General features: G+C 39.6%; 1 protein-coding gene and 3 pseudogenes across 7 annotated transcripts; 3 read left to right on the forward strand and 1 right to left on the reverse strand.

Annotated features, from left to right (window-relative positions):
* On the forward strand, positions 1-25,793 carry LOC101404907 (E3 ubiquitin-protein ligase TRIM21-like). Of its 7 annotated transcripts, XM_087433351.1 has the most exons (7): positions 1-93; positions 983-1,323; positions 3,190-3,212; positions 3,901-4,001; positions 5,879-5,925; positions 12,086-12,194; positions 23,301-25,793. In XM_087433351.1, exons 2-6 carry the CDS (start codon positions 1,081-1,083, stop codon positions 12,176-12,178), a joined length of 507 nt encoding a protein of 168 aa, XP_087289477.1. In that variant the 5' UTR covers positions 1-93; positions 983-1,080; the 3' UTR covers positions 12,179-12,194; positions 23,301-25,793. The 7 variants fall into 7 exon arrangements, with proteins under 7 accessions (XP_087289477.1, XP_087289471.1, XP_087289474.1 ...); XM_087433345.1 differs by having other exon boundaries at positions 1-1,323; XM_087433348.1 differs by lacking the exon at positions 12,086-12,194 and having other exon boundaries at positions 1-1,323.
* LOC147916621 (E3 ubiquitin-protein ligase TRIM21 pseudogene) lies at positions 4,092-5,872 on the forward strand (annotated as a pseudogene).
* Positions 9,779-10,731, reverse strand: LOC101398878 (olfactory receptor 52B4-like; annotated as a pseudogene).
* On the forward strand, positions 21,680-23,293 carry LOC106802414 (RNA polymerase II subunit A C-terminal domain phosphatase SSU72 like protein 5 pseudogene; annotated as a pseudogene).
* Positions 25,794-26,052: the final 259 nt, after the last annotated feature.

Below are 26,052 nucleotides of genomic sequence, written 5' to 3' on the forward strand. Positions count from 1 at the left end.
AAGGGAATCTTGGATCAGAAGCCTGGGGAGGGACCAGGGTCCTAGACTCAAGAAAGCCCTAACTGTAGTTCTGCCTGCCTGAGGAGTGATAGAGTCATTATATCTCACTCTCCAAGAACCAGCCTCCTTGTCTTCTGATAGAGGGAATGAAAATGTTGTAGCTCAAAGAGAACTCCCATTCAGACTCAGAGATTGAGAGTCTTAGGAGAAGGTGTTGAGGGACAAGCCATACACTAAAGCTCCTGTTCCTTGAGCCCACTCTTAGGGGATGACAGTACTAGTCATGGGTGGTCTGGGACAGAGGTGTCCCAAGAGAAATGCTCAATGGCTAGGCCTGACGGGAAAACACAATGGCTATGAGGAACAGACTTAAGGGAACCACCAAGGCCTGAGGTAGGAAAACCAGTCTGCCCAGGTGGTTGCTTGATTGTGTCCAGATCACTGGTCCAAAGTAGAATGCAGAACTAACGCTTGTTCCTCACTGGTGATTTGGAGGTGGGGGAGGTCAGGGATCGCAGAGGAGTAGAAGGAGCTCAAGGCCCATTGATCTCATAAGGGGAACGTTTGTGAATGGAGAAGGATGATTCTGGATGTGGTGGCAAAAGGGGTCATCCTGTGTCATCGGGCAACCGTCCACTCACTAGCAGGAGAGGGCAGGGAAAGAATATCCCAAGAATCCCTTTCCCCAGGAATTAGGAATGGTTTTGTGAGCCCGGTTTTGAGAGGTGGTTGGGGGTGGGGACAGGTGTTACTCTCTCAGTAACTCACTGAGATGAAGACAGTGGGGCACATCTGGCTAGATACTGGCTTTTGAAAGAGGTTGAGGAAGGTCTCTGATACCATAGGCTGATGCAGCTCTGGTTGTAGGGCAGCTACAGTGTGCCCCCCACCAATCCCATTCCCCTCTTTGTCCCAGAAGCCTCACCCACCTACCTCCCCAGCAAATTGTGTATGTGTGTGTCTCTGTGTGTGTTTATTCCAGAGAGCCAAAGTGGTGAGTCTACAGGAAATAGAAATAGGTATGGACACCTCCATTCCTTTGCTTGGCAGATTTTGATAAAAACCGTGTCTCTCTTTTCAATGACACCAAAGAGGAAGGTTGAGACACACAAATTGCAGATTCATGTAGAGTTTATATGGCAGAAGAACTTCCTGACTGAAGAGGAACAGAGACAACTGCAGGAGCTGGAGAAGGAAGAGAGGAAACAGCTGAGAACCCTGGGGGAGACAGAGGCCGAGCTGACCCAGCAGAGCCAGGCCCTGCGGGAGCTGATCTCAGAGCTGGAGAGGACATATCTGGGCTCAGCGCTGGAGCTGCTGCAGGTGAGACCTGGGGACAGACCTCACTCTGAGATTCAAGAAGTAACTGAAGAAAACTAGATCTCTCTGGGGCTACCATCAGAGCAAACAGAAACCCTGTCTGGAATTTTCTTAAATAAAACAACCTGGAATTTGGATTCATGAGTGGTTTGCATTCAAGGCATGGAAAGGCACAGATTTAGGAAGGAATATTCCATGCACTAATTAAAAGAAATGGACTTCCCTGGTAGTGCCTGCTCCAAGACCTACCCGGTTCATGACCTGGAGAAAGTTCCTTAATCTTTCTGAGTATCAGATTTCTCATATGTTAAATGGATATTATAATATTACATATCTCAAATGATTTTGTGAGGATTAAACGAGAGAATCCATGAAGGCTCTTAGGTGAGTGTTGGGCCATCGTAAGGTTTTCATGAATGTAATGTAACTAAAAACACTGAACTAAAAATTAAGAGAGAGTAATCCAACCCCAGCCCTGCCACCAATTCTCTTCTTAACCCTAGGTTAAGTCATTTTCCTTTCCTAGAACTAATTTCTCCGTTTTTGAAACAAGGGGGAGACAATGGGATAAACAACAAGGGTTCCCCAAACTTTAATCATAAATGTGTCATCTTTACATTTTCTGCTACTTCTGTGAACTATCCAAATGACTTAAGCATGTTCTTTTTCTTTAAATTTTATCACTCTATTACTTGAATAAATTTACATTAAAAGGAAATTTGTCATAAGCAATAGTAGCCAAAAAATCATGTCTTGATATGTTACTGATATTTTTCCTAATTTATTTCATGACAATAATAATAATAACTGCAAATTCTTAAATAGCACACATTACATGCCAGGCATTCAATCCCTCGTGACAATGCAGTGGTTGGGTACCACTATTGTCCCCACTTCATAGGTGACAAAACCAAGGCGCAGAGATGTTGAGACTTAATGAGAGACTAAAGCTAAGTAGTTACTAAGTTAGAGCTAAGATTAAAATAAGTACATAACTATTTTTTAAAACTTCGTTGGTGTATGTTCTACTTGAAGTCACCTCACATACGCCCATGATATGTCTGCCTCACTTGGGGAAACTATGGACAAGATGGCCTCCAAGTCCCCTCTGCTGTAAGGTTCTATGGTTCTCCATTTCCCACACCTTTTCACTGTCTCCCAGTCAGATGTGGTCATGAAGCCATTTCTTTCTGGTTTGTGCAAAACTGACTAGATTGACTTGACTTGGCAGGCTCTCTCCTTCTCGTTATCTAAATCTCACTTCTGCCCAACATGGAGTCAAGCTTTCTAAGGCACATTTGACTGGGCCTAGGAGCCTGCCAGTTCCCAGGTGAGGGCTCCCAACTCCTGCAGCAGAATACCCTCAAATTATTTGATTTCACATACATGAGGGAGCAACATCAACTACAGCACAGGACAGAGCTTTAACTAACCAGCCTTTCTTTCCCAGACCACTCAAGCCCACAAAAGAGAGAGAGCAGTTTCTGTGCATCCTGGCTTGGCCATTCTTTCCCTGTGACTCTCTCTGGGCCTCAGCCAGGCTGGGCTATTTACCCCTTTCCCTTCTCTTCCCCCACCTCTCCCCAAGAATCTGGTCTTCCTACTTTGTTTTCTGAGTCAGAGTTCTTAACTTTATCATCCTTCCCCTGCTTTAGGTCACACCCATGCTGGGTTTCTGGTTACCCCGCAAGCCTCCACACATCCCTTCTGCTCCAAGTTGGTCAGGATGTCTTTTGGGCCTTGGCCCAGAAGAAGGGGTTAGAGCAGCGTCCTATGGACCTTAGGGGGGTATCGCATCACCCACAGGACTGAAGTCTCAATGGTAAACCAGTGATTCCAGAACTTACTCTCTGTCTCTTTTATCCTCAGGTGGTGAAAAGTGTCCTGGAAAGGTAAGGAGGGGTTTTCTTTGGTAGAGGAGGTGCAACAGGAAGCATGTGTACCTGTGATTAAGGTTATTGATTTAGAGAAACATGCACTGATGTTTTCCCCATACTTCTCCTTATTCTCAAAGACCCAATCCTCCATAAAATGTTTTCTGGTCTCAGAAGGCTAATTGATGAACACCTCTGTTGGTGAGTTGCCCAAAGTAATTGAACTGGAACATCTTCACAAAGTGAAGCTCTGAAAAATAGGCAAATTCTGGGAAGTTCTGAGTCTACAGCCTGCTGGGACTCCTTCTTTCAAAAGAATTTAGCCAGTGACAAACCTCCCAGAAAGAGTCCTGAGTAAGACCCATGGCATAGGTGAGGCTCCTTGAGGTACCTCAGGGAAGTGATTCAGCCTACTTTAGATGCCTTGCCTGTGAATGAAACAGAAAGTGCTTGTGTGGTGACCTGAGGCTTGAAGAGGAGATATAGACTATCCACATGCTACAGAGGCCCATGTAGCCAGGAAGGCCTGGATAGGAACTAAATCCTACCTCTTTTTGCCTCCCTCCACCAGGGATCCTAACATAGAAGACGTTTGTAAATTTACATTGAATTAAATTATCAGTCATCCTCAAGGGCTATAGTGTTAGGGTTCTGGGAGGATGGGGTAGAAGTTGGGGACGGGGTCTCTAACTCTATTTCCCTCCAGGAGTGAGTCCTGGAACCTGAAAAAGCTGAACATTGTCTCCCCGGACCTGAGGAGTGTGTGCCGTGTGCCCGGGCTGCCGAGGATTCTGAGGAAATATGGAGGTAAGACGAGTGCCAGGAGTGTGGGACTAGCCTGCTGGGGAGCAAACAGGGACAACAAGGGTGCAGAGTATGTCCCAGGGTCCAGAAGAGATGGCAGGTCGGAATAGGTGGGGCAGGAATGGAGATAGGGAAAGTGGTTCCCTCAAATGGCAGGGCAAGAGCCAGAGCTGGCTGGGGGTCATTTCCTCAGACAGTGAGGCTCAGGGTCACCCCTCATCCCCATCCCCCCACAGGCACAGGGTTACAGACTCCTCACACTCTCCAGGCTTGACTGTGGTTCCCTTTTTGCAATACACATCACTCTGGATCCACACACAGCCAATCCGTGGCTCGTCCTTTCAGAGGATTGGAGACAAGTGATGCTTGGAACCACCTGACAGAAAGTGCCTGAAAATAAGGAGAGATTTGATACTTACCGCATGGTCCTGGGTGCCCAGCACTTCAACTCTGGAAAACATTATTGGGCGGTAGATGTGACAGGAACAGAGGCCTGGGATCTGGGGGTTTGTAGAGACTCGGTGAAGAGGAAGGGGTATTTTAGGATCAGCCCCAAGAATGGCTTCTGGACAATTAGGCTGTTTAAGAAACAAAAATATAAGGCTGTCACGAACCCCCAGACACCCCTCCACCTTCAGGTGCCTCCACGCCAAATTGGGATCTTTCTAGACTATAAGACCAGCACTGTCTCCTTCTATAACATCACTGATCGTGGGTCCCTCATCTATACCTTCTATGAATGTGCCTTTGGTGGACCTCTGCTGGACCTCTGCGGCCTGTCTTCGGTCCTGCTTTCAATGTCAGGGGAAAAAACATGGCCCCTCTGACTCTCTGTCCAGTGAGGATGGGATGGTAGGGATCCACTGACTGTAGATGGCTCTCTCTGGATACTGACACCCCCTCTGTTGGTACCCCTTCTCAGCCACTGACACTGCCTCATTTTCCCATGAATTCTGAACCACCTTTGTGTCTCCAGAGGGGTCAGGTTCCAGCAAGCACAGTTGGCAAGGAGGTCACTGAAAGTCTATGTCAAATGACCTTCAATGTCAATATTCCTTCCCTAGATTGCTTTATGATTCCCTCCATGAAACAAACTACTGACATTTGGCCCAAATTCATCTGTATCAACCAAAACTTCTTTCTGCCTTCTTTATGTGACTCAACTTTTGTTTTCTCCTCTCCTTCACTAGGCCTGTGGTCAGATCTCTATTATCTATCTTGCTTGGTTTGCAAAAGGGCTTCCTAAAGAATTTGGGCCTCTGTCTATCCCATTCAATCCTTGTTCTCATAGTTCTTGTGCACATCTAAGAGTATCTTTCCAGCATACGCACATCTGATCATAAGTGGCCCCACACTGCCTGTAGAAAAATAGCCATACTTTTAAAAATAAAGGCGAATTATGCGTGCCTTAGATCACCATGTTAAATTTCCAGCCTGCTATGCCTCCCCCATTCACACCATTATCTCCCAATCACATCTTGTTGATAATGGAGTTGGTTAAATAGCATATCAATCTAAATGGTGTGATGGTTTTCTCATCTGTCACCCTGCCTAGGCTATAAGCCCCCATTTTTTCAATCAGAAACTCATCTAGATGTTACCGTGAAGGTATTTTGTAGATGTTTTTAAAGTCCATAATCATTTCTTTAAGTAAGTGAGACTGAATTAGGCCCACCCAGCTTATCTAGGACAATCCAGTGAAAGGCCATAAAAGCAGAACTGAGGTCTCCACCTGTGAATAGCACCCTCAGCTCCTGCCCAAGAGTTCCAGCTTGCCCTTCCTGAGGGCCTGCCTCAGATTTAGGATTTGCCTTGCCAGCCCCCACAATTGTGTAATCAAATCCCTTGCAATAAATCTCTCAATATTTATCTCCTTCTAGTTCTGCTTCTCCAGTTGAACCTGATTGGTATGAAGGCCAGGAGTAAGGTAACAGCATCACCTAGTGACAGCAAACACCTTCTTGAGTTTAAGTTTTTAATGTTGGAACAATGAAGCTCTACACCTGAGCCAATAGGAGGCTGTGAGAGAGCCATATCCTTCCAGGAACCCTTATTCCTTATCTAAAATAGAATATCAGGTAGCCCTTAGCGTATCTGCTAAATATTTCATGAGAAATTTAGATACTGTACAAAGATGTCAGTGACCTTGAAAAGAGCTTATTGATAAAAGTTGTTTCTAGTTCATCTAGGGGTGAGTAATGGTCTATCTTAACACTGGACAGAAAGAAGGTACTTTGAAGGAAGAATAAAAAGAACAGAATCCTCAGGCAAACTGACAACATTACAGAGCTAAATCAATAGAAATTGGCAAAGTCCACCAGTGTCTTGGTGATAAACTGGAGGAAGAATATGGACGAGAACTCAGTCCTATATGAATGGGGATGTGCTGGGGAATGGTTGGATTCTGCATGTTAGGGTCATGGAGAAATATTTTTAGAAAGAAGGGTAAATAATAAACTCATTTTTCTGCTTCTCTGTGTCTCTGCCTTGGGGTTGACCAATGTAAATGATGGTTTGTTCCCTTTAATTGATATACTGCTGAGAGGGGATTACTATAATAATAAATTTAAATACTCTTACTTCTCAAAATGTGAATACTTTGGCATATGGGGTTACCCTGATACTTGGAGATGTACATTGTGTAGATGACATACTACTATCCCCTTGGACTCCACCAAAAGAAATTTAGTAGAGATTTCATAGTATCTCAACTTTTATCCCCACCAATAATTACTAACAAGTGATTTAGACACACCCCTGCATGTCACACAAAGATTCTCCTGAATGGGGCCTGCCCAGTGACCTAGTGGTTGAATTCGGCATGCTCTGCTTTGGCAGCCCAGGTTTGGTTCCCTGGCACAGACCTAATCCACTTGTCAGAGGCCATGCCGTGGTGTTGACCCACATACAAAGTAGAGAAAGGTTGGCAACAGATGTTAGCTCGGCAAATCATCCTCGGGAAAAAAAAAAAAAAAATTCTTCTGAGAAATGAGAGAAGAGTCTACCAGCACCAATTGCGATTTTGATTAATATATCCTTTAAAATGGAAATGAGTTCTGTCGACTTTAGTGATATTTGATTCTACAACTTCTTTTGAATTAGAAGAGGCAGAAATTAATACACCAAAATGTTAAAGATAAGCTAAGGCAAAAAGAAGTTAGATTGATTCACTGCTTACTCTGTCATGCATTTTCAAGATCCTGCTTATACTTTATATTTTTTCTATCACAGCTGTGTGATACAGGTATAATCAAGAAACTTAAAGATTATGCTGCCCCTCCCTTTTTATATTTTACCTTTTTTGAGCTTTATTGTGGTATAATTGACAAATAAAAGTTGTTTAGATTAAAGGTGTACACTTAAATATATATGTATACTTTGTGAAATGATTACCACAATCAAGCTAATTAACACATCCATCACCTCACATAGTTACCTTTTGTGTGTGTAGAGTGAGAACACTTAAGATCAACTCTCTATCCAAATTTCAAGTATATAATTCCATATTAACTGTAGTAACTGTGCTGTACATTAGATTCTCAGGGCTTATTCATCTTGTAACTGAAAGTTTGTACCCTTCGACCAATATCTCCCTATTTCCCCCACCCCTGTGGCCCTGGCAACCACCGTTCTACTCTCTACATCTATGAGTTCAACTTCTTTAGATTCCATATATAAGAGAGATCATACAATATTTGTCTTTCTGTATCTGGCTTATTTAACTTAGTATAATATCCTCCAGGATAATCCATGTTGTCACAAATGGCAAGATTTCCTTCTTTATATGGTGGACTAATATTTCATTGTGTATAGGTACCACATTGTCTTTTTTTCTACAGCTTTCTTGAGATATATTTGACATATAACATTTTATGTTTAAGATGTACAACATAATGATTTTATATACATATATATTGCAAGACGATCACCACAATAAAGTTAGTTAACGCATCCATCACCTCACATAGTAATATTTGTGTGTGTGTGTGGTGAGAAATTTTAAGATCTACTCCCTTAGCAACGTTCAAATATAAAATACGGTATTATTAACTATAGTCATCATGCTGTACATTACATGCCCAGAACTTATTCATCTTATAACCGGAAGTTTGTACCCTTTGACCACCTTCACCCATTTCCCCCACCTCCCACCCCTCACCTCTGGTAACTACCAATCTATTCTGTTTCTGTGAGTTCAGTTTTTTGAGATTCCACATATAAGTGAAATCATACAGTATGTGTCTTTATCTGTCTGATTTATTTCACTTAGCATAATGCCCTCAAGCTTAATCCAGGTTGCCACAAATGGCAGGATTTCCTTCTTTTTTGTAGCTAATAGTATTCCGTTATATAGATCACATTTTCTTTATCCATTCATCCGTCAATGGACACATAAGTTGTTTCCATGTCTTGGCTTTTGTGAATATTGCTGCAATGAACATGGAGGTGCAGAAATCTCTTCAAGATAGTGATTTCATTTCCTTCAGATATATACCCAGAAATGAGATTGCTGGATCATATGGCAGTTCTATTTTTAACTTTTTGAAGACCTCTAGACTATTTTCCGTAGTCACTTCACCAATTTACGTTCCCACTGACAGTGCAGAAGGGTTCCCTTTTCGCCACATCCTTGCCAGCACTTGTTATCTCTCTCTTTTTGATAATAGCCATTCTAACAGATGTGAGGCAAGATCTCATTGTGGTTTTGATTTGCATTTCTCTGATACCTAGTGATGTTAAGAGCCTTTTCATGTACCTGTTGGCCATTTGTATGACTTTTTTGATAAATGTCTCTTCAGGTCCTTGGACCATTTTTTAATCAGGTTATTTGTTTTTTTCCTATTGAGTTGTATGGGTTCCTTATATATTTTAGATATTAATCCCTTACTGGACATATGATTTGCAAATATTTTCTCCCATTCCATATGTTGCCTTTTCATTTTGTTTGTGGTATCCTTTGCTGTGCAGAAGCTCTTTAGCTTGATGTAGTCCCACTTGTTTATTTTGCTTTTGTTGCCTGTGCTTTTCGTGTGATACCCAAAAAATTATTGCCAAAACCAATGCCATGGAGCTTCTCCATATGGTTTCTTCTAGGAGTTCTATGGTTTCAGATCTTACATTTGAGTCTTTAATTCATTTCAGCTTAATTTTTGTGTATGGTATAAGCTAAAGGTCCAATTATATTCTTTTGCATGTGGACATCCAGTTTATCTAACACCATTTATTTAAGAGACTATCCTTTCCTCTTTTTGTATTCTTTGACACCCTTGTCAAAGATTAGTGGACCTTATATGCATGGGTTTATTTTTGTCCTCTATTCTGTTACATTGGTCCCATCTCTACTTCAAAATAAGTGTTTTTTTACTATCAAGTGTATACATGATTAAATTAATATATATTCTGTCTAGACGTTTTCACTGTCCTAAATAAGTTCATTGTAGGAAATAATTCTCATTGTTCAATATGATTTAATTTGGTTTTGATATACTTATTTTTCTGGGACCGTACACATGTGCTAAGAGTCTCTAAGAGATTAAGTTACTTCCCCAACACATCATTTTTGGTGAAGCCAGTATTGAGATCTAATTCTGATCCAAAAGCTCATACTCTTTTCTAAACACCACACTTCTCAAGGTAACATGGCAATCCATCCTTCAAAGTCATGACAAATCACTTTGTTCACAGTCAGCAGAACCTTTAGTTCATAGGTCTCTAAAAGTAGGCAAAAAAAATGTGAGAGCCTACGTTGGTAAACATATCACTTGATCAGTCACACAAACTCAGCAGTGTTTCCACTGTGAAAACAAAGTACTGACCACATGCTCTTGAATCTCCCTAGTCTTGACACCATAAATTATGGGGTTCAGCATGCGAGGGGCTTCATGCAGACACTGGCCAGAAAGATGTGAGTATGGAGAGGAACATGATGCCCAAACTGCTGGGTAATTATCGTAAAAATGCCAGGCAAGTAGAATATGGAAATGACCCCAAAGTGGGAGCCCCGTGTGCGCAGGGCCTTTTGCCGAGCTCATCGGGAAGGAAGGCAGAAGAGAGCATTGAGGATAAGGGTGTAGGAAACCAAGATGAGAAAGGCATCTAGCACTACAGCTGAGAGAAGGACAAGCAAGCCATACCAGACATTGACACGTATATCAGCACAAGCAAACTTGGCAACAGCCATGTGCTCATGGTAGGTATGTGGTAGCACATTGCTATGGCAGAAAGGCAGTCTCTTCACCAGGAACACCTCTGGGAGTATCACAGAAAAGCTTCTCAGGACCACAGCCAGGCCAACTCTCATGATTACTGCATGACAGAGCACTGTGGTATAGCGCAGTGGGTCACAGATGGCCACATAGCAGTCAAATGCCATGGCCCACAGAATCCCTGATACAGCAATGAAGGTGGCATGGATAAATAAAGAAGATTTTGGTGACACAGCCATCAAGGGAGATCTCCCCAGGATGGAACCAGAATATGGCCAGGGCTTTGGAAACGGTGGTAGTGGACAGACGAGGTCAGCCACAGCCAGCATGCAGAGGAAGAGGTACATGGGTTCATGGAGGCTGTGCTCAGTGATGACGATGAAGACAAGGAGGCTATTCCCAAGGACAGCAACAAGGTAGGAAATAAAGAAGGGGAGAGAGATCCATGTGTGCTGGTCTTCCAGGCCAGGGATGCCCAGAAGAATGAAGAGCAAGTGCCTGGTACTAGTGTGGTTGGGGGTTGCCATGCCCAGGACACATCATCTGGGTGTTGGTGTACAGGATTTGGCAATCACCTCTTCTCTCTTCCCAAAAAGGCGAATAGGGTTGGAGTAGGGGTAGTGGAAACAGATCATTTTTCACTGGATGAGCAGTGGAAAGAGTCCTGGTCAGGAAGTCAGGAAACATGGGTTAGAACTTCTTGCCATTCTATTCACTTGCTATGTGATCTCAGTAAAATTTTTCCTCTACATAAAAAACCACATCATGCAATGTTATAATTCTTGCTTCAATTGTCACTTTTAAAAACTCAAAGTGAGAAAGATAATATTTATCCACAACTATCATTTCCATTGTTCTTTCTTCATTCCTGTTGTCCCAAGTTTCCTTCTTTTATCATTTTCTCTCTGTTGGAACAACTATTTTTAGCCATTTTTGAGTTGGCCTTCTGGCAGCAAATTCTCCCAGTTTTCCTTCACCTAGTAATGTCTTCATTTCACCTTAATTCCTGTAGGATATTTCCACTGGAAATAGAATTCTGGGTTAATAGTTCTTGTTCTTCAGCACAGGAAAAATGTGATGCTACTTGCTTCTAGCCTCCCTGGTTTCTGTTAAGAAATCCACCCATCTGAATCATTGTTCCCTATAAATAATGCACTGTTTCTCTTGCTCCTTTCAGGATTTTTTTTCTTTAGTTTTGAGAAGTTAGATTATGATATGTGTTGGTGTGGATTTCCATTGGTTTATACTATTTTGAATGATTCAGCTTCTTGAATCTGTAGATTTGTCTTTTACCAAATTTGAGAAGATTTCAGCCATTGTTTCCTTGAATAATTTTCAATTCCTACACTCTCCCTCCTCTCCTTCCTGCACTCCAATGATATGATTGTTAAATTATTTATTATTATCTGACAGGTCTCTGAGGCTTAGTTCATTTTTTTATTTCAGTCTACTCCCTCTTATTCTGTTCTTTAGTTGGTGGATTTCTATTGCTCTGTCTTCAAGTTCACTATTCTTTCCTCTGTCATCTCCATTCTATTATTGAGCCTATTCAGTAATTATTTTATTGTATTTTTCAGTTCTAAAATTTCTATTTGGCTCTTCTTTTTACCTCCTAAATCCTTTCTGAGCATTACTGTTTCTTCATGTGTTTCAAGCATATTCATGATTGCTGTTGAAGCATTTTTATGAAGGCCTCTTTAAAATTCTCGTCAAATAATTCCATCATCTGTGTCATCTCATTGTTGGCGTCTGTTGTTTTTTCTCATTGAAGTTGGAATTTTCCTAGTTCTGTGTAAGATACATGATTTTCACTGTTTCCTGGACATTTTGTGTATTATGTTATCAGACTCTGGATCTAATTTTAATCTCTTATTTTAGCAGAATTCTGATGACACCTCACTGGCACAGGAAGGAGGTGCCACCTTGTTATTACCAGGTGGGAGTGGAAATCTAGGCTCTTCACTCATCGTCTGATGACACTGTGGGGAAGGCAAGTCATCTCCTTTCTGCTGAGCAGGGGTAGAGATCCAAGCCCCCAGATTAGGTTCTGTTGATGGGGTGAGGGAGTCATAGGCCATGACTTTTTTCTGTGACATTTGGCTGGTATACAGTAGTATTGTCAAAAATATTTCTGTCTTGCTAGGACATTGATTTTAGAGATAATGGTTTTCCTGGAGTTTTTTTGTTTACACTCATTGGTGATTCTGAGCTATGGGATTCTAAAGTGCCCAGTCTGGGAAATAAAGGAGGCAAAAATAAAACCCAGAGAACACATCATTATGTCATCACTCAAGTCTAAGGTCCCTAGCCAACTTCTCTCCAAGTTTCACAGACTTCTTTTTATGTTTTATGTATTATATCCAGGGTTTTTCAGCTGTACTTAGTGAGAGGAATAGGGAGAAATGAATCTACTCCATCTTGTCTGGAACAGAAAGTCCCATTTTTCTTTTAATTTGGTGGGGGTTTTTTTATTAATAAGTTTTGAGAGCTCTTCATGTATCTTGAATATAACTCCTTTATCAATAATATGCTTTGCAAATATTTTTCCCAGTCTGTGGCTCATCTTTTTATTCTCTTAACAGTATATTTTAAACAGCAAACATTTTAATTTGGATGAAGTCATTTTTTTTGCCTAAGTATATTTCTCTACTTAATGTGTTGAATTTTATCTACTACATTGCCTTTGAACCTTTGACAAAAAATCATTTTTCCATATATATGTGTGTCTATGAATGAACTCTATTTTATGCCATTGATTTATTTATATTTCTTAAACCAATGACACACTGTCTTGATTATTGTAGCATTATAATAAGTCTTTAATCAGGTATGTTAGTGTTCTAAATTTATTCTCTTTTGCAAAGTTGTTTTGGCTGTTATAGTTGCTTGGGATTTCCATACAAATTTTTGAATCAGCTTTTCATTTTTAAGGCAAGTCTTATATAGTTGATTGAGATTGCATTGAATCTGTAGATCATTTTTGGAAGAAATGAGATCTGAACAATTTTGAGTCTTCCCACTTATGAACATAGCATGTCTCTCCATTTACTTCAGTTTTCTTTAGTGATCTCAGCAAGGTTTTACGGTCTTCATTGTATAGGTCTCTCATTCTTGATATTGGTATTTTGTGTTTTCTCTCTGTTTTTCAGACGAATTTTGTCAGATTTATCTCTAAGTGTTTAAAAGTTTTGTGCAAATTTTTGTCTAAAGATGTTGTTTCTTTAATTTCAATTTCTGATCTTTTTCTAATGTCTAAAAGTACAATTTTGTTTTGTATACGTATTGACCTTGTATCCTGCAGCCTCACTAAATTTATCTCTTAGTTCTTGTAGTTTCTCTCCTAAATCCCATCAGATTTTCTACATAGATTATCATATCTTTGACAAATAGTGAGAGAGATACTTCTTTTCCAATATGGAGGCCTTTTAGTTGTCTGTTGCCTTATTGTCTAGCTAGAACTTTCAGTAAAAAATAAATAGAAGTGGTGAGAGTATATGTGCTTATCTTGTTCCTGATCTCAGGGGAAAAAGTATTCAACCTTGCACCATTAATTATGATGTTAACTATAAGTTTTTTAAATTTCTATAGTCAGGTTGAAAAAGTCACCTCTATTTCTAATTTGCTGAGAGTTTTTAAAATGAATCGATGCTAGATTTTTGTCAAATGCTTTTTCTGTGTCAACTGAGACGATCACATGATTTTTCATTTTTATTTTGTCATAATGTTGAGTTACATTGATTGATTATCAAGTGTTAAACCTTGGATTCCTAGGTTAAAGTCCACTTGCTCAAAAACATTTTTATATCAGTTAAATTTGATTTGATAATATTATGTTTAGAATTTTTGCATCTATGTTCATGAAAGTTACTGATCTGTTTTTCTTTTCATGCACTATCTCTGTCTCATTTTGGTATCAGAGTAATACTGGCTTCATAGTCAGAAGGGGGAATTACTCCCTCTTCTTCCATTTTCTGGAAGAGTTTGTGTAAAATGGGGATTATTTATCCCTGAAACATTTGGTAGAATACAGCAGTTAACAGATCTGTGCCTGGAGTTATCTTTCTAGATCACTTTTTAAGTACAAGTTCAATTTATTTAATAAATTTTGGGCTATTCAAAATATCTATTGCTTCTTGATTGAGTTTCAGTAATTTGTGTTTTTCAAGGAATACGTCCATTTCCTCTAAGTTGTCAAATTTATTGTCATAAAATTGTTCATAAAAATCCTTATTACCTAATGTCTGTGACCAATCTTCCTCTATTTTGTATATGGGTCACTGCCACAGCGTGGCTACTGACAAATGGTGTAGGTCCATGCCCAGGAAATGAATCCAGGCAACCAAAGTGGAGTACTTAACCACTAGGCCATGGGGCCAGCCTTGGTCCTTTTTTAATATCTGTAGAATCTGTTCTAATGTCAACTCTCTCTTTCCAGATAGTGGTCATGTGTGTCTTCTCTCTACTTTTCCTAATCTGCCTGGCAAATTGTACCTCAATAGGGATACTTTGTGCCTCTTGGGGGATATTTGGCAATGATGCCTAAAAACATTTTTGATTGTCATAACGGGGCAGGGTGCAAGCAATACTACTGTTATCTAGTAAGTAGAAGTGAAAGATGCTACTAAATATCATACAATGTACAGGGAAGCCCCCCAAACAATGAAGTACCCATCCCAGGAGTCAATAGGCCAAGATTGAGAAATGCTGACCTAAAACTTTGATTTTATTGATTTCTCAAATAACCAGCTTTTGGTTTCACTTATTTTTCTATATTATAGGATTCTATTTATATGAATGGTCCAGACCAGGCAAATTCTGTACAAATATAAAGTAGATTCATAGTGGCATAGGGCTGGGATTGATATGTGGATACAGGGTTATATATAGCTGAAAGTATGGGGTTTCTTTTTAAGGGGACAAAAATATTCCAAAGTGGATTATGATGATGACTCCACATATCTGTGAATATAATAAAACCCATTTATTGTACATTTTAAATAGATGTCTGTTATGTTATGATATCTCCATAAAGCTGTTTTTAAAAATAAAACAATGACCAAAAATCTGATTGAAAAATGGGCAAAAGTCACAGATAGGCAATTCAGAAAAAATCATCCAAAATAGACGTAAAATGTATGACTAGGAGTTTTGCCTTGGTTTTCCTCAAAATGATCTCTCCTGAAATGCTCTCTTATCATTCACTTGTCTAGCTTAAGCTTCTTTAAATGGCTTCTGGTCTCCAAAAGGGCAAAAATGGGAGCTGCAAAGCCTCTTAAAGCATATGACCTGAAATTCACACATCACTTTAACCTAATTCTATTAGCAAAGAATGTCATAAGATCAACGAAGATTCAAGAGGATGGGTAATAGATGGTATCTCATAGTCGGGGAAAAGATGTGTTTTCAACACAGGCAAGACTCATTGGCAGCCATTGGTAGGAGGCTCTCAAATATAACAAGAAGCAGCTCAGAATCAAAGTAGCCAAAGCTGTACCCAAATAAGACAAGTGGTTGCTACCAGAAATGCATGGGAACAGGATCAATTCATCAAATACCATGAAGAACTATAATGACACAGCAGAACAGAAAGAGAATGACAACTCTCCAGAAACCAAGTCACAGAAGTCACAGAAGATTACAACCTGACAAAGAATTCAAAATAGCTGTCATAGAGAAACTAAACAAGTGACAAGAAAACTCAGAAACACAGTTCGATGAGCTCAGGGATAAAATTAATGAACAGAAGCAGTATTTCACCAAAAAGTTTGAAACTCTAAACAAAAGAAACCAATAAATTCTGGAGATGAAGAACACAATGAGATGAAAAATAATATATAAAGCATTAAAAAAAGAGAAGACCAGGGGCCAGCCTGGTGGCACGAGCAGTTAAGTGTGTGCACTCCACTGCGGCAGCCGGGGTTCACTGGTTCGGATCCCTGGTGCGCACTGACGCACCGCTTGTCAAGCCATGCTGTGGTGGCATCCCATATAAAGTAGAGGAAGATGGGCATGGATGGTAGCCCAGGACCAGTCTTCCTCAGCAAAAAAGAGGAGGATTGGCAGATGTTAGCTCAGGGCTGATATTCCTCACAAAAAAAAAAAGAGAAGACCATATAGAGGGGATAATTAGTGAGCTCAAAGATAGAAATCTAGAAATGATTCAGGTGGAGGAGGAGAGAACTATGATTTTTTTAAAAATGAGAAAGTCTTCAAGAAATATCCAAACCAATCAGGAAAAGTAACATAAGGATAATAGGTACACCAGAAGGAGAAGAAAGGGAGAAAGGAGCAGAGAGCTTATTCAAAGAAATGACAGCTGAGAACTTCCCAAACCTGAGGAAGGAACGGGACATACAAGTACATGAAGCTATTTGAACTCCTAATTACCACAATGCAAAAAGACTTTCTCCAAGGCATATAATAGTAAAACTGTCAAAAGTCAATGACAAAGAAAAAATATTAAGGGCAGTAAGACAGAAGAAAATAACCTACAAAAGAACTCCAATCAGGCTTTCAGCAGATTTCTCAGCATAAACCCTACAGGCTAGGACAAAGTGAAATGGTGTACTCAAAATACTGAGAACAAAAACCTTGAGCCAAGTTTACTTTGAATTCTCTATCCAGCAAAATTATCTTTCGGACATGACAGAGAAATAAAAGCTTTCCCAGACAAACAAAAGCTGAGGGAGATCATTGCCACTAGAACTGCCTTACAAGAAATGTCAAATGGAGCCCTCCTACCTGAAACAAAATGACAAGGGTTTACAATGCTTTGACCAAGGAGATAAATGGACAAACAGACTCAGAAAATTGTATCTCTATATCAGAATAGGTTAGTAAACACTTAATAATAACATAAGGATAAAGGGAAAGAAGGCACCAAAAATAACTATGACCACCTCAATTTCAGATAAAATCAGATCACAAAGAATAAATTGTGACAACAAAAATATAGAAGGGGAAGAGGAAAAGGATGGAACCTGCATAGGCTAAAGGAGATAATAAGCTATCAGAAAAAGGACTATCTTATATGTACGATCTTTTATACAAACTTCATGGGATCCACAAAACAAAAAAATCAGAGCAGAGTCACAACCCCTAAATAATGAGAAAACAGAAAAGCACCACAGAAAACCACCAAACTGAAATGGCAGACAGAACCACAAGGGAAAAGAAATTATGGAAATTTAGAATAACCAAAAAACAAAAGGTAAAATGGCAGTATTAAGCCCTATATATCAATAATCACTCTAAATGGAAATGGACTGAATTCACCAATCAAAAGACACAGAATGGCTGAATGGATTAAGAAACAAGACCCAACAATATGCTGCCTCCAGGAAACACATCTCAGCTCTAAAGACAAACATGGGTTCAGAGTGAAGGGATGGAAGATGATACTGCAAGCAAATAGCAACCAAAAGAAAGTGGGTGTAGCTATACTTCTATAACACAAAACAGATTTCAAGACAAAAAAGATAACAAGAGAGAAAGATGGACATTTTGTAATGATAAAAGGTACATTCCAACAAGAAGATATAGCACATATTAATATGTATGCACCAAACACAGGAGCACCAAAGTATTTAAAGCAACTATTAACAGACCTAAAGGGAGAATCTGACAACAACACAATAACAGTAGGGGACTTTAACACCCCAATTATATCAATGGGAGGATCATCCAGGCAGAAATTCAACAAGGAAACAATGGCCTTAGATGAAACACTAGAGCAGATGGACTTAATAGATATATGTAAAACATTCCACCCCACAAGAGCAGAATACACATTCTTCTCAAGTGCACATGGAACATTCTCACAGATAGATCATATGTTTGGAAACAAAGCAAGCCTTAATAAATTTAAGAAGATTGAAATAATATCAAGCATCTTTTCTGACCACAGTGGTATGAAACTAGAAATCAAATCCAAAAAGAAAGCTAGAAAAATCACAAATATGTGAAGCCTAAACAACATGTTACTGAACAACAATCAGATCAAAGGAGAAATCAAAGGAGAAATCAAAAAATACCTGGAGACAACTTAAAATGAAAACACAACATACCAGAACTCATGGGATACAGCAAAAGCAGTACTAAGAGGGAAGTTTATAGTAATACAGGCCTACCTCAAGAAACAAAAATCTCAATTAAACACTCTTACACTATACTTAAAAGAACTAGAGAGAGGAGAACAAAAAAAGTCCAAAGTCAGTAGAAGGAAGGAAATAATAAAAATAAGAGCAGAAATAAAAGAAACGGAGACTAAAAGACAATAGAAAGGATCAATGAACATAAGAGCTGGTTCTTTGACAAGATAAACCAAACTGACAAACCAATACCCAGACTCACTAAGGAAAAAAGAGGGAAGACTCAAATAAATAAAATCAGAACTTAAAGAGAAGAAATTACACTGGACACCGCAGAAATACAGAGGATTATAAGAGGATACTATGAAAAGCTATTCACCAACGAATTGGATAACCTAGAAGAAATGGATGAATTCTTAGAGTCATATAACCTTCCAAAACTGGATCAAGCAGAAATAGAGAATCTGGGGGCCTGCCCGGTGGCATAGTGGTTAAGTTCACAAGCTCCACTTTCGCAGCCCAGGGTTCATCAGTTCAGAGCCTGGGCGCAAACCAACACACCACTTATCAAGCCATGCTGAGGCAGTGTCCCACATACAGCAACTAGAAGGATGTTGAACTATGACATACAACAATCCATAGGGGTTTGGGGGAGAAAAAAGGGGAAAAGGAGGAAGATTGGCAACAGAGGTAAGCTCAGGGCCAATATTCCTCGAGAACAAATGGAGATTTTCATCAAAATCACAGTAAAATCTGACTTTAAAAAAAGAAAAAATGAAGAAATAGAGAATCTGAATAGCAAAATCACAACTAAAGCGATAGAAACAGTAATCAAAAATCTCACAAAAAACAAAAGGCCAGGGATAGATGGCTTCTCCAGTGAATTCTACCAAACATTCAAAGAAAATTTGTTACCTGCCCTTCTCAGACTCTTCCAGAAAATTGAAGAAGGTAAGACACTTCATAACTCATTTTGTGATGCCAACGTTACCCTGATCCCATAACGAGACAAGGACAACACAAAAATGGAAGGTAAAAGGCCAATTTCGCTGATGAACATAGATGCAAAAATTCTCAACAAAGTATTAGCAAAACAAATACAATAATACATTAAAAGAATCATACACCGTGATAAGTGAGATTTATTCCAGGGATGCAGGAATGGTTCAACATCCTCAAATCAATCAATGTGACACACCACATTAACAAAATGAAGAATAAAAATCACACGATCCTCTCAATAGACAAAAAGAAAGCATCTGACAAGATCCAACATCCATTTATAATAAAAACTCTGCAACATAGTAAGGCCATCTGTGATAAACCCATAGCCAACATCATACTCAATGGTGAAAAACTGAAAGCTATTCTTCAGAGAACAGGAACAAGACAAGGATGCCCACTCTTGCCACTCTTATTCAACCTAGTACTGGAGGTTTTAGCCAGAGAATTAGGCAAGAAAAGGAAATAAATGGGATCCAAATTGGAAAGGAAGAAGTAAAAATGTCACTATTGTGGATGACATGATTCTATATATAAAATACCCAAAAGAATCCACCAAAAACTATTAGAAGCAATTCACAAATACAGTAATTTTGCAGGGTAAAATATCAACATACAAAAATCAGTTGCATTTCTATACACTAATAGTGAACTAGCAAAAAGAGAAATCAAGAATATAATCCCATTTATAATTGCAACAAAAAGAATAAAATACCTACGAATAAATTTAACCAGGGAGGTGAAAGACCTATATACTGAAAACTATAAGACATTATTGAAAGAAATCGAAGAAGACATAAGGAAACGGAAAGATATCCCATGCTCATGGATTGGAAGAATAAGCATAGTTAAAATGTCCATATTACCTAAAGCAATCTATAGATTCTATCCAATCCCAATCAGAACCCCAATGACATTCTTCACAGAAATAGAACAAAGAATCCTAAAACTTACATGTAACAATGAAGACCCAGCATAGCCAAAGAAATCCCAAGAAAAAAGAAGAAAGCTGGAGGTATCACATTCCTTGAATTCAAAATAAACTACAAAGCTATAGTAATCAAAACAGCGTGGTACTGACACAAAAACAGACACACAGATCAATGGGACAGAACCGAGAACCCAGAAATAAAACAACACCTCTATGGACAGCTTATCTTCAACAAAGCAGCCAAAAACATACAATGGAGAAAGGAAAGTCTCTTCAATAAATGGTGTTGGGAAAACTGGACAGCCACATGCAAAAGAATGAAGGTAGACCCTTATCTTACACCATGCCCAAAAATTAACTCAAAAGGGATGAAAATTTTAATATAACACCTGAAACCATGACACCTAGAAGAAAACATAGGCAGTACGCTTTTGATGTCAGTCTTTGCAGTATCTTTTCGAATACCATCTCTACTCACCCAAGAGAAACAAAAGAAAAAATAAAGAAATGAGACTACATCATACCAAAAACCTTCTGCATGGCAAAGGAAACCATCAACCCAAAGAAAAGACAACCCACCAAGTGAAAGAAAATACTTGTAAATCCTATATCTGACAAGGGGTTAATTTCCAAAATATATAAAGAAATCATACAACTCAACAATTAAAAAAATGATCCAAATCAAAAAAGGGAAGAGGATATGAACAGATGTCTTTCCAAAGAAGATATACAGATGGCCAACAGGCATGTGAAAAGATGGTCAACATCACTAATTCTTAGGGAAATGCAAATCAAAACTACCATGAGATATCACCTCACACCCATATGAATGGCTATAACTAACAAGACAAGAAATAACAAGTATTGGAGAGAATGTGGAGAAAACGGAACCCTCATACATTGCCGCTGGGAATGCAAACTGGTGCAGTCACTATGGAAAACAGTATGAAGATTTTTCAAAAAACTAAAAATAGAAACACCATATGATCCAGCTATGTCACAACTGGGTATTTATCCAAAGAGCATGAAATCAATAAGTCAAAAAGATATATGCATCCTTATGTTCATGGCAGCATTATTTACATTAGCCATGGTATGGAAGCAACCCAAGTGCCCATCAACAGATGAATGAATAAAGAAGATGTGGTATATATATACAAAGGAATACTACTAGTATACTAATATACTAATATACTTCCATAAAAAAAATTGGTGCCGTGCAACAACATGGATGGACTGTGAGAGTATTTTGCTAAGTGAAATAAGTCACACAGAGAAAGACAAATACCATATATTTTCACTCAAATGTGGAAAATAAACAAATACATAGATAGGGAGAACAGATAGGTGGTAACCAGAGGGGAAGGGGGTGAGGAGAGGGTGAAAGGGGTAAAGGGGAGCATATGCATACTGAGGAATAAATCTAGACTATTGGTGGTGAAAACAATGTAGTCTATACAGAAACTGATATATGATAATGTACACCTGAAATTTACACAATGTTATAAGCCAATATGACCTCAATAAAATAATTTTTAATAAAAAACAGTAGCCCCATACAAAACTGAACCAACAGAACTCCAGATTTCAAAATGCTCCCACAGGGTAGAAACACCCTTGTTGAGAATTTGAAGTTTAGGTGATTTAATCACCTGACTGGTCTCATGAATAAGTTAGGTTCTCCAGTTGTTTTTTGTCATAGTCCAATTGTTACCAAAGCCAAACTCCAGGCGAGTTAAATCAGCCTCTCCACCAGAAGTAGTTGTCACACAAAGTAAAGTGTATTTGCAGCAAATAGGAGACCATGTGGAATCATTTCCAAAGTCACGGCTCCCCGAACAAAGGGAAGCAGGGATTTTTTTATTTCAGAGGGGGAATGAATATTCAAAAGGGGTGGAGGATGGGTATTCACTTGCACAGGCTCAGTTGGAAAACATTCTTCCACATACACTGCATGTTATGCTTATAAGGCCTAAGCTCCTCCTGGAGAGATTTTAGCATTAAAAATGAGGCAAAGGTCACAGGTGTAGCTCTTGTGGTGAGGTTTGGTCTGGTTCTGGGCAGTTGGTAATTGCATCTCCTTAACAAAACAGAAGGGAAAAAAACAATTTGGAAAACCAGTTAAATGCTTCCAAACCCACCCTAGAGTTCCTCTGGGCAATTAGTTGGTGACACAATCAATCAAGAAGTCCTGGAAGTCTCCTCCCACTCTGAGAAAGTGACTCAATATAAACTAGGTTCCCGTTCTTTAACACTCTGCCAGTTGGAAGAGCTGTAGCCAGGTGGTCATCCCCCTGGATTCAGAGTCGCATACCTACTGAACCTCACATGTCTCACTGAAGTCCCAAATGCCCACCATCATGCCCTGCTCCTCGCTCAAGGTGGCTGTGGTGTGTATAAGTAACACGAACAGGAGCATGGAAGCCCACAGCTTCCTCAGGAAAAAAGGCTTCAGGGTCCGGTCTTTCAGAACTGCAGCTTATGTGAAGCTCCCAGGACCATCACCCAATCTTCCCCTGGCTTAGGATTTCTCAACACTCATATAAACAGATGTACAAGGACCTTCTCAAGAAATACAGACAACTCTATACCAGGAATGGAATCTTACACATCCTGGGAAGAAATGAGAGAATCAAGCCCCAGCCAGAGAGCTTTCAAGAGTGCAGCGATGCCTTCGATGTCATCTTTACGTGTGGGGAGAGCGTCTGTGACCGAGTGGTGGAAGACCTGTGTGCCAGAGAGCAGGAGACCTTCCAGCCTGTGCACGTGGTCAACGTGGACATCCAAGACACCCTGGAGGATGCCACCCTTGGATCTCTACTCATCAGTGAGCTCTGCCAGTGCCTCCAGCAGGCGGACAACATGGAGGACAGTCTGCATAAGCTGCTGCTGGCAGTGGAGGAGAAAAGAGGAAAGAGCTTTGTTCACACGGTCTGCTTCTCCTGAAGAGCTGGGCTGGTTTTGTCTCTTTGGTCAGGAAGAACTTTTGCACGCCGTTTTTGACTAGTCTATATTTTCTGTGAAAATTGTCTTTAACGCCCTTTGCACTAAATCCTGTTTGTTTGATTTTTAGGTGTGCCACCAGGGAAGAGCTATGAACAAGAAGAGCATTTATATTAAATGAGGACAAGGACTTCTGATAGTCATGAAAACACTCTAAATGTGGGGCACATTGTTCTAGGTACTTTACGAGGAAGAAGTAATTCAGTGCTCACGTCATCCTGTAAGGATGTTACCCCATGACTGCATTTTGCGGATGAGCAAACCAAAGCTTATATTGGAGTGCTGGACAAGTGATTAGTTGAACTGGACAAGTGATTAGTGAGTAAAGGAATAGGCCGTCCCTTTTTTTTGAGCCTTCTTTCTGAAGACTCTAGGGGAGAATTAGTTTCCTTGTTTTTTTCTAGCTTCCAGAAACCACCCACATTCCTTGGCTCATCGCTGCCTTCTTCCATGTTCAAAGTCAGCCATGGCAGGTTAAGTCTTTCTCTCATACATCACTCTGATCTCTTCTTCCTCCCTCTTTTAAATTTGAGGACCTTTGTAATTACATTGTGCCCACCTAGATACTTCAGGTTGATCTCCCTATTTTAAGGTTGCTGGATTATGAAACTTAATTCCATCTGTACCCTTTAATTTTTAAAGTATACTGCTTGCAATATCTGAGGGTATTGCCTCTGGAAATATAATAGAATAAAACAATTGGAGGTCACTACGAAGGTAAGCATGCATGCCTCTTCATTGGCATAAATTTGGGGGAGCTCCTTGGATTTCATTAATCGCATAATAAAGTAGTGTATTGATATTAGAATAATGGGCCATTAGTTTTTTAAATAATTTCCTTTTGTTCATTTTGAGTGGTACATTGTAAGGGGTTTTTTCTAATCAAAAAAGAATATATTGCAGTGTTACTGGTAGATACCTTTACTTATTGATTTTAACTACTTTTCTACTGTTGACTTCAAAACCTGAGTAAGAAAATGAATTGTATGTTACTGCTAAGAAATTGGAATTGTAAATAAGGAGAAACATCCCCAAATGAAAAGAAATACGTGAAATAATTTAATTTTGATGATAAGTATGTTTTCCCTATTTGGGGGCCGATCTTCAAATTCTTAAGCCACATTCTTTTATGCTTTATCAGTTAAACCAAGCAAATAATTCCTTCTACAATAGTTCTTCCATTTAAAATGTTCATTGGTTTACTTATTGGATTACTTGGAAATAAATCAAGGGGTGTCCATATGACACAAAATGAATTTTCTCTTTACCATCTTTTCCAGAGGCATGAAACCTCCTACTTTTGGTGTTTTCCTTTTGACACTGCCACAGATGTCCTTCTGGGGCCATGCACACACACAGAAACTGAGAATTACAGGAGTTAATCACCCATCAGGGAACCTCAGCCAGAGAATAAATTCTTCATCCTTTCTTTCAATTAAAGGATGGCACTGAGACACAATTTGTATGGTTTATCAAGGGCTAGTTTTGCAGATTGGACTTCTAGACTCCCCTAGCCACCTTAGTCAGCTGGATAACACATCACTGTATTGGCTCTCCACCATGCTCCTTTACTCCTCTTGACCCCTCTCCTGATCCTTGGGATTGTAATTGCAAAAACAGGGACTTCCATGAGTACCCCAATGTCCTTCTCAAGGTGTCCCCGACATGGTTTCAAGGTGCCAAAAGACACTATGTTCACTCTGCTGCCAGGCTGTGTTCAGCACATTGTAGGAGAGGGGAGTCTCTTCCAAATGCTGTGTCTCTAGACCCACATAATTAAGGTAATGCTCCAAAATCTTACCAAGTCTGCCATGAGAGTCATCTTCTGCCTTCGCTTGTCTTTGTTTCCTTGGAATTGGGCTGTGGATCATATGCCCCTTAGTCCTTTTCCTTCCTCTTTCTCTATCTTAGGCTCCAGGTGCTCACACTGCAACTTTAACCATCTCCCTTCCCTTGGGCTTATCAACTCTTCAAAGATATATACCAATTTTGTTTGATATAGGGGGATTACTGGCTCCTAAGTCCAGCAGATGTATTCAGACTCTGAATCCAAGTTTAGGCTCTTGTGCCTGTAAATATAATATTTCTTCACAGCCACACTTAACTTTATAGATTCTATCACATAACGACCTTTAAGGAAGCCTGAGAACCTGAGGAATCATACCTGAGAACCATTTTTTTAAGCAAGAAGTGATAAATGCAATTTGTGAACTGACATCGTAGATCAATACCATATTTCCCCTTTTTTCTCTCGACTTCTCATCTCCTTCCTTCAATATTTTTTTCACATGGCAAAAATAACGTTTTAAAATAAAGATGTGATCATATTATGTATTGCTTCCAAATCTTTAATTCCTGCTTTTTGCCTTTAAGTTAAATTCCCAAAACTTTTCTCAAAGATAGTTGTTACCCTTCACAACCTGTGACCTCCCTCTAATGTATTGATCCTCAAATCCACAACCTGGATAAATTCATTCATTCATCAAACATTTATTGAGCTCCCAGCATGTGGTAGGCACTGTTCTCTGCACTGGAGGTTCAGCAGGGAATAGAGTAGGCTAACCCGTTCTCACATGGAAATGACATTGCAGCTCTTTGGTCTCAGGGATATGGGTGTGGCTGAAGCTAAGTTTTTGAAGGACCAGTTGTCAACCACAGGTATCCCCATAACTCCCAAGTCTGCTGTGGCTTCCACATAAAGGTCTACCATGGATAGTTGGCTTTACTTGCAAGCCCAAAATAAGATGATTGTATCCCTCAATTTCTAAGCAGCTCTCCTGGGGGGCTGTGCAGAGCTCACTGTCTATCCCTTCTATGGAGCC

This window comes from Ceratotherium simum, chromosome 7, assembly GCF_057802395.1.
Source record: "Ceratotherium simum simum isolate JZ-2026a chromosome 7, ASM5780239v1, whole genome shotgun sequence".
NCBI lineage: Eukaryota > Metazoa > Chordata > Mammalia > Perissodactyla > Rhinocerotidae > Ceratotherium > Ceratotherium simum.